The following is a 9,729-nucleotide window of genomic DNA, read 5'->3' as shown; positions in this document are numbered from 1 at the left end:
GAGGCACTGCTGCTTTGTAGCAGTGTCTTTCTCATACTCACTCACACACGCACGCACGCATGCACACACACACTTTAAATGGACTCTTAAAAGCTTGCCATCCAGTCAAATCACAAATTAGACTTTCATTTGTTTGTCCTGTAAAACCAAAAATCCATTAATCCAATTCTTATTAATGAAAGAAGCATTTTTGAGAGAACATTGCTCTCATTGAAAAGGATGGTAAACATTTAAATGTGCACATTTAAATTTCAGCTCGCATGACACATTTTAGAAAAGGCATTCTGTTATAAGATTCAAAATACAAAAGAAATCACCCACCCTCCACATGCAAAAAAAGTGAAGGGAGGTGTTTAGTGAAGATTATTCAGAATAGTTAAACTGTATATGTGCACATATTTTTTTTAAATAAATACATAAAAAATACACTTATTTTTATTCTTTTGATATTTTCTTCCAAATAATTGCAAAGGTATATAAGCAGCTAGTCTTTCTACATTAAATATGGCAAATTAACTAATCTGATCTCCAACTCCAGACACAGTGGATAATTCACAGTTCAGCATCCAAATGCATAGTTCTAGAGTGGATCTCTTTAGTTTTCAGGTGTCTCTTCTAGGTCCTCTTACGGTACAGTATATGGCTGTTTAAATGACAAATATGGCTAAAGTCTGACTGGGTAAAAAAGGAGTACTATTCACGAAAGGCAATGTATAAACCTCTTTTTGTCTGTATCTTTTTGCCTGATGTAAGTGGTCAAAATGTCATTTTTGAATCTGGAATCTGAAGTTAAATAGAATCTGGAACAGTAATAGCAGTGTGAGGACATTTACTCCTGTTTTTGACATTTGTTCATAGTGTTCCGTACCTCATTTGAGTTGGATGTGGATTTCACTATAATTTTCCACAACCAGCTTGGACCACTTTTTTTGCTGGCGAGGTCACAGTATAATTGTTTCTCCCTTGTTTCAAAATCCAGGGTCTAATTCACTGTCTACTGTCCGTCATCCCATCCAAATTTCCTGCCAGTCATCTGGTAGAACTTCATGTTGAAAGGCCTGTAGAAGTCTCTAAGTCTCTGCACGACCTGAGGGTCAATGTTTGGATGGGTCCGCCCTTTGGTTTTACCCAGGCAATGGGGCTTGCTGCTGCCCTCTGCCTTTTTGAGACAAGGGAAGCCCTTGGTCTGGTTGAAGTAGAAGTGTTTGTCTGTGATGATCCTCTTGAGCCCCAAAAAGTCCTGCACGTGGCCCAGCTCTCCGGCCGGGTCACTGATCAGCCGCTCTCCGCTCACGAACAGGATCTGGCTCATGGGGAAGAACTGCAGCCAGTTGTCCAGGTGTTTGGCGTAGATGCCGATCTGAATGGCGCTCCACGAGGTGTCGATCAACCCTGTAGTCCTGTTTTTGAACGTCAGGCTCTCAAAAGTAGGAATGTCAGGCTTCTTGGACAGTGTCTGCGTGTAGTCAGAGATGGCTCGTGTGACGGGGTCCCGGACCACCACGATCAGCTTGGTGTCGCGGGACATGGTGTAGATCCGGGCCGGAGCCTCGCAGGTTACAAAGTAGCTTGGTGTCTTCTCCATGGTGATCTGGTCCTCCAGGGTTTTAGGCATCAGGTCCCTATGAAAATAAAATGAAAAAGAAGAGTTGATGTAATTTTAGTCAGTAGTTTAATTGGTAAACTGTATCTAAAGCTTTTTGCTCTCGCTCCAAACCAGCATCCAACACTCAAGAGTTGTTCTCATAGTTGACCTCATTGTTGTTCATTTCTGAGAGGATGAATGCTTTTCTCAGAGGCTCTTAGTGCCAATTGAGACTCCATTAGACCATCAAGCTCTGAACCCAACATCACACGACCCTAGATCCTCTCTCCTATAATATAGGTTTCTTTTGTAGCAGAGTTACTGACAAGACATATTATTGAGCAAAGCTGCAAAAAGACAGCGTATCTGACAAAAACATCAAAATAAGTTACTGCTCTTGCTGGCTTTCAAGATAGTCCTCCATTAAGAAAAATAGCCATTATTTTGTTTCCATTATAAGCCTTTGGGGCAGTTGTTAAACTTTTCATGTGATTTTTTTCTCTTGTGTTTTGCATTCTAGCTCTGTCGTATCTAGAAGAGGAAGAAAAGAGTCTAATCTGTTTGTCCATGCCGCTCTCACTCTCTCTTCCCACTGCTCTCTAGTGCCTTCAGGACACTGACCTGAACCAAAGAGGATAAAAGCAGTGGATTAATGATTTACAGCTCTCCACTCCACTATTTACAGCCTCATAAGGCCCGTTCGCTTCAAATTCAGCCCAAGTGCAGAATGCAGCCCTCAATTATTTATCTCACTCCACTGGGGGGTTTAGGCCCTGACAAAATGGCCTCCCTCAACCCCGATGGCGGTTTATGGGCCGTAATGGCATTTTTAGCGGGCCGGGGGTCAGCGGCTGTAGATAGCCCTTCAGGTCGCTCTGAAAAGGCCCTTATTTTTCATTGCCAATTGTATTTCATGTCACATGCCACCACAAATTCATGCCTCCTGATAAAAACAAGAGCCCAGCGACTTTCCAGCATGTTGCAGCGAGTGTTTATGTGCTGTGCAGCTGGGCCGTTTCGCTCAAGTGAACACCAAAGGTTGCTGATAGAGTCGGGTTTGCAGCACTCCCACAGACAGAAGTTGTTTCTGGAGCACAAATTAAACTGGTGATGTCTGTGCAAACAGCAAAACTTTTGCATACTAAGTGACTTTCAGTATGCTTTTAACAGGATCAGTCCCCCAAAAGTAACATGGGGTAACGTGTCTTGCTCATGCAACAACGCTGATAGTTCAAGGAAACCTTGGTTTGAACTTGCAGTGGTCATCAGCCAGGAGTTTTAACCATCAGACACTGTATTTTTTTTTGAGAATTCATTTTAGTTTACATTAAAATTGCATTACATTTTTTGCATGTTAATGTTAATGAAGCATATATATATATTTCATTAAAGTTATGTGGTATGTGTATTTCTTTACTGTTGACTTTTTATTTTACTATATTTTTGTCTCTAGCTCAACAGTACCTATATGTTTCTGTTTCATTCTTTCGTTATATAGAAAACACCTAAGGGGCTGCTCACACAGAACACGTCTTTGCAAGACACAGCGCTCAGGAATGTTTTTTAAAAAATCACAGCACAGAACGCGAGGGTCTCAAGACATTTTTCAGACGTGATGCAATAACGGAAATAACAGTGCCTCCAACTTGCTACTCTAAACAAAAGCTTCCAATGCTTGCTCCGCCTCTGGGGTCTTCTGATTGGTCCACTGTTTTGGATCTTAAATTGATGAGTGTCGCTGCGTGTAAAAGTTTAAATTCTTTTAACTTGACACGGCGTCTCAAAAAACGTGGCACTCATGTGTGAGATGCTGCAAAAGACGCGAGCACAACAGTCATACACATCTGTCTAGCGTTTGTTTACATAGAAAAACAATGGAAAAGTAGTGCATTGGAATGGAAAAGCGCATTCTGTGTGAACGGCCCCTAAGACTGCTAACTTTCTCCTTACATGTGTTTCAAGCAAGAAAGAAATTCATCCAGGTTAATAAATGATGACAAAATATTCCTTTTAGGGTGCACTAACCCTTTAAATACGAGTACAAAAAGACAGGAATCTTCTTTTGGGATGAGACTGTTTGAAACAGACCAGCAGTCAGGATAAATCTTCTTTCTGTCACAGCACAAGGCCATTTCTCAGACATTAGAGCCCGTAGAGAGTTTAAAAGTTAAACAAACTCTTTTGTGCTTGTAAGTCTCAAATGATATCAGCGAGAGAGAGGGTAAAGGGAGATCTGGGAAGACAGAGTGAAAGAGAAAAGAGAACATTTGAGAGACAGCTTTCACAGCTTTACCGTTCTCTGAGGAACAGTATAAAAGGGAGGGTGCTAGTGAAAGAATATTTTCCTCCATTCTCTAACAGATGGTTATTGGCGGCGCAAATGATGTAACACTTGAAGTAGCTTTGCCTCCGAGAACAAATGATTTACAGTCCTTTCAGAGCAATGTTTGATGTCTTCTTCACGCTGTAAGAATATGACTCCCTGTACACACATTCAGTCATTTAATACAGGCAGAAAGCCTCAGCCATTAAACACATCCGGTTCATTTCAGGGTCCGACACATAGTGATCCAACTGAAGAATATCGGCCAAATGCTTTGTTTCATTTTCAGACAACATACTTTAAAGGGACAGAAAATTCTGTTATCATTTACTTTAAACCTGCATAATTTTCTACTGCGAAACACGACGACAAATTTCGAATGTCATTTTCAGTGCTGTTGCAATTAAAAACAATGCAGAAAGGCATACTTCCTAAGAGAAGTAGTGATATTTGATTCATTATTTAATTGTTTGAGTCAAACAAACTGCATTTTTTTTAATCTTAGAACACAGACTCAATAATCTGGTCAAATTACCCACTTATTGGAGGGGATCTGCGACAGGGTTATTATAGTTTATTAAAATGAAAACAAACAAACAAACAAAACAAATCTAATTTAATTTAACTTGGTGTACTAAAATAGCTAAAACTTAAACTGAAATAAAATTAATATAAATAATATAGACATACAAAACCTTCTAAAAATGACAAAAAAATCCCCCAAACAAATTACTAAAGATTTAACAAAAATTAAAATGGAAAATATAAAAATAAAATTTGATTTAAAATATGAATAAAAACTATAAAAGTATCACAATGATACTAACATAACACTGCATATTGTGCTCCACAGAAAAAAGAAATAAAAGAAAGTCATACCAGATTGGAATGAATGAGGGTGAGTAAATTTTTCTTTTTTTTAGTGAACTATCACTTTAAGCAAAGCAAATGATGTATATATTGGATCCCGATGTGAAATTCATGCCCAAAATCAAGATCATTATAAAAACAACATTTTCATAATCATATATTAAAGGCTGCATGAAAAATGTAGACCGAAATAGCTTCAAAAATCTCTTGAAAAGGCACTATGGCAGATTACACAAATTCATTCAACCTTTACTTAAAGCATTCTGCTCCATTTGTGTTTAATGCTAATGAACTACTGCCAAGCTTCTCTCTTCATATCAGACCAGATTTACGTCTTCCTGCTGTAGCACAAGTGTGGAGTAGAGGGACAGACAGGGGGCACGGCGAGTCAAACGGGCAGTAATCACAAAAAAGCACGAGGGTACAGGGGCCACACCGCCGTAGATTCATGTCTCCCTGTAGAGAGGTAAAACACCCATAAATATCTCCCACCGCACTCCATGCTGGCAACCAGAGCAGATAATTGTCATCTAATTGGCTCAATATTTCTAGCCTTTGGCCAGACAGTCTCTTTCTCTCATTCTTTCTCTTTTTCTCACCGCTGAACTCCACTGGAGGTCAAAAGAGTGTGTCTGTGGTTTACAACGACAGTCACAGTCTGTGCAGTCTGTGTGTTTTGAAATAACATGAATTAACTACAACTGTTTGCATTTGTGACCCCGTCAGCCGGTACTTTATGTAGCTGCGATGGTTCACCTGTCCTGAAGTGGTGTGGAGGTTGCAGTCTCTGACGGTTATGTGAGACGGTTATCACTGCTGATGGACAGCAGAGCAGGTGAGTGCTGTTGTTTCCACTCTGAGATCACTCAACCATCAAGAAGGCTCTGGCTATTGAGAAAGGCCACAGCAAAGCTGTTATTGCGTGTGATGTGCGTTTTTGTGTGAGCTTTTGTTATTTGTCATCTGCGCAGTTTAGTGCCAGAGTAGATTGTCTTTTATCATCTATTGTAGTGTTTCTCACCTCACTTTTCAACAAATATCTTGTCGTACACTCAAGAGTGACATCTAATTAAGAGAGTATGTGCATTTTGCTGTGAAAACAAACTGTTGAAGCAATACAGATTGTATTAGAGTGACAGAAGTCATTGTGTCATTACCATTACACAGCTCTCTGGAATACTTGATTCTGATTGGTCAATCACAGCATTCTGCATTCAAATATTTGCATACAATGATTGCTAAATGACATAATTGACAATTAACAGTTACAATTATCTCCTACATAGCCATACTAGTTTCTACAGTCATTTCTCATGCTAAAATAATTGTAATTAAATCAATAAATCATATCAACCTATTTGCTAAGTAGCTTTCTAATATATGAAATAATATACATGTTTCTGTTTATTATTGTAAGAGTGATACAAGACCACTTCACATCAGGGTCCATGTCACTATTATTTAAAACATATTAATAATATAAAATGATTATTTAAATAATTTTATTTTTAACAAATTAAAATTAGGTATCATTTAACAAATGATTTCACAAATTAAAGTTAAGCAGTATTGAAAAATACTAAAGTAAATAATAAAATGCATAAGTAATAATAAATCATAAAATATTTTATAATAAATAATAATAACAATCATAAAATGTTTACACTATATAAAAAATTTAAAAAGCATATGTTGTTTTACTTTTTACATTTAGTTTACAGAAATATATATTATTTAAATATGTACATTCAATTTGAAATTATAATAAATAAATGATGAAGAATAACATTTCAAAAACATAACAAAAATAAGGTAATTCAATCTGAGTTTAGGAACGTGCGAAATTAACAAAAAGCACTGGAATCCAAACTCTAGGATTTATAGCTGCAGGCTATGCAGGAAAATCTGCACAATTTAAGGTTTACTATATTTCATTTCATAAAGCGAATAAACTGGACAAAACTGCAGGGACATATTTCTCATGGAGACTAAATATGGGAGATGACATTTTAAACAAATAGTTCATTTCATTACATATTCAAGAATGTACACACACAAAGATTTTCACTGGTACCTTATGGTATTAATTCAGTCAGTGATTTAAACTCCTGCCATAATCCAATAAAATCTAATTTAGGCATTCAAGCAAAGTTTCCAGACCTGACACACACACACACACACACACTCACTCACTCACTCACTCACTGTACTTTATTCAAACCACAGTCAAACTGGGCCAGTGCATGGGGAAAATGTATGCTGATAGAAAATTTTTTCACTGTGAGCCGCTCCATTTTCACAATAACAGGAATGATGGGGAAGCCGGATATTCACTTAGTATGTCTACAAAAAAAAATATTATGTTGAATGTTATTTATTCAACCCTATTTCGAACAAATAAATCTTTCGACAGCAAGTGTGGTAAGCTGTTATTGTGGTGCGTTGCAGGTGTTTTTTCCATTTCTTTTTTTTTCCCTTTCTATAGCAACTGCCTTTGTGCAATTTAGTAAAACATTTTATAGAGTTAGCTTTACAGTCTGTTCTTATAAATATATCAGCAACATTTTAAGCATAGCACAGCTTCCTCTGTCGAGCTCTCAGTCTGTCTCTCTGTGCCTCGAGTAACTCCCAAGTTTATTGTGTAAGAGAGGAAAAATAAGCAGTATCTCTGTGGCAACCTTCTTGTGAATAATTCACACTCTCTAACTGTCGAAAAAAGATGGGCTGGAATGAAAGACAGAGAGAAAACACACTCTGAGCCATCAGAGGATGAACATGCTTTTACATTCCACAAGTTAAAATCCAGACACACACACACACACACACACAGATATGCAGAACCTCGTCTTCCCCTTTTTATGGCCTTCCGTTACGAGATGGGAAACTTTAATGTTGCATTTGCTTTGAGGGAAAACCCTGACCGCTCCTCTGATCCTCTTGGCAGCTAAACTGGGCTGTGGATTGAAAAGTGAATGCTTGAAATGAGCTGAGTGTGGCTGAAGACATTTGTGGATTTATAGTCCTGATCCCCTACCCCGCTGCCATCGCAGAAACAGACGGGTTACTAGAGAAGCAGTTCACGCATTAGTGTGAGTGTGTGCCACTGTAGAACTGTCGAAGTGCGTGTGTGTGTGTGTAGGGTTATGTTCGGGATAGCATTCTAACATACTGCTCTTATTATTGCTGTAGTATATAGTATGTATACTCTGTACAGTATGCATGGAATGGCCTACATTTTCTAAAATGAGCAGCATACAGCACTGTTTGGAATACCGTATGCCACAATCCAGTGCACTTCACTTGTCCTTCCATTTAAAAAATAATCAAAGAAATTACAGCTGTGATTTTTAACATATTTTTATTTATTTATTTTGATTACAATTTAAGATACTTTTTGCACAGAATTTAATCAGAGATGCAAAATATATAATGAAATAATAATAATAATATCTTAATACAAGGTTTAATTAACATTTTTAATACAGTAATAATACTTTTGTGGCAAAACTATTGTTGCTTTTATTCTTTTTAATTATATTTGGCCTTAAAAAAAGATTGTTTAACAAATTACATTTTGGCAGTAATCACAAAAGAAAAAAAAATGTACACACACATGCAAAGAATAATGTGTGTGTTTGTATATATATATGTATAAACTTTGAAACAATGTTCACTCAATTTTCACAAACAATTACAAAGAAATGACAAGAATCACATTGAATTATATGTACAATTTTTAAGTAGAAAGACTAATGCCTGCTGTTTTAAAGTGCTTAAGCGAACTTAGTATTGCAATGGATTCTATGCCCCTGGTCAATATGCCAAATGAGATGCAAAATGAATCTTTGCATACATGTATCCAACCCAGGTGAAAAAGACGTAGTATTAAATGTATTAAAAATATACTTGAAACACATTTGTATTCCCAACATGCTTATTTGAAGTGCAATAAAAATATATTGAATTGCATTTTAATATATTTCTAAAAAGTATACTAGAAGTACTTTTGTATTAAATATATGCTTAGTTATACTTCTAAAAAATATGCTAAACAGAAACATACTTTTAGTGACTTTTTAGCGTATTTACAGAAAACATACTTACGTTACCCTTACTTAAAGTATATTTTATGTCTACTTTGCGTAAGAACATAACAAAATGATTACACTTTTAGTGGGTGTTTAATGTACTTTATATTGCAGTAGGCCTACACATGGTTATATTTAAAATATTTATGTATTTATAATTTTAATATTTGGAAAAGTACAATATTTTGATTTATTTTTTTACATTTACAATGTACAAACATTTGTCAACTGTTATTAAGCATTGCAATATTTAAAATATGTTGTTCAGTTTTACTTAAAAGGTTATGCTACTTTGGTTGATTAGGCTGTTGTTCATTACATGATACATTAATTGTAATAAGCTAGGTGTTTATAAATTTGTTCAAGCTTGACGCCTTTATTTTCTAACATATATTTCTGAAATTCCCACAAGGATTTCAACATCATATATGAAAACAAACAACAACTTGCGTTTACTTGTGTTTAAATTCAAACGACACACTGACTAAACCTGATTGGTTCCAGAGCCACTGAACGGCTCTGATTGGTTCGTATGATAATGAGCTCACCCCAGGCCCAGAGAGCTTCAGTTTGTATATAAAATATGACGTGCGTTCAAATGTCTCTTGAATGTGAATATAAGTCTAAATTTAAACAGTATTATATAGATTATATCTTTGTTGAATCTTCTTCATCGGAGGGACATAAATCTCTCAGATTTGTATTAAAATATCTCCGCTTTTCTTTTGAAGATGACCAAAAGTCTTAGATGGTTTGGAGCATCTTAAGGGTGAGTGATGACAGAATTCAAATTGTTTTGGGGGAACTATGAAATTATTTAGAAAATATAGCGGTATGTTCTTATTTTTACCAGCTTCTGCAAG

The 9,729-nt window shown here is 36.4% G+C and overlaps 1 protein-coding gene across 1 annotated transcript in view; it reads right to left on the bottom strand.

Annotated features, from left to right (window-relative positions):
* Positions 1-616: 616 nt before the first annotated feature.
* Positions 617-9,729, bottom strand: part of LOC107561826 (heparan sulfate glucosamine 3-O-sulfotransferase 3A1) — a 39,740-nt gene continuing 30,627 nt past the window's right edge. The window contains exon 2 of the mRNA XM_016246322.1: positions 617-1,622. Within this exon, the coding sequence (XP_016101808.1) occupies positions 995-1,622 (628 nt within the window). The 3' untranslated portion in view covers positions 617-994. The remainder of the gene's footprint in view (positions 1,623-9,729) is intronic.

This window comes from Sinocyclocheilus grahami, unplaced genomic scaffold (assembly GCF_001515645.1).
Source record: "Sinocyclocheilus grahami isolate Dianchi unplaced genomic scaffold, SAMN03320097.WGS_v1.1 scaffold794.1, whole genome shotgun sequence".
NCBI lineage: Eukaryota > Metazoa > Chordata > Actinopteri > Cypriniformes > Cyprinidae > Sinocyclocheilus > Sinocyclocheilus grahami.
Note: the sequence above shows the minus strand (reverse complement) of the source record. Positions and strands in the feature narration are given on the sequence as shown.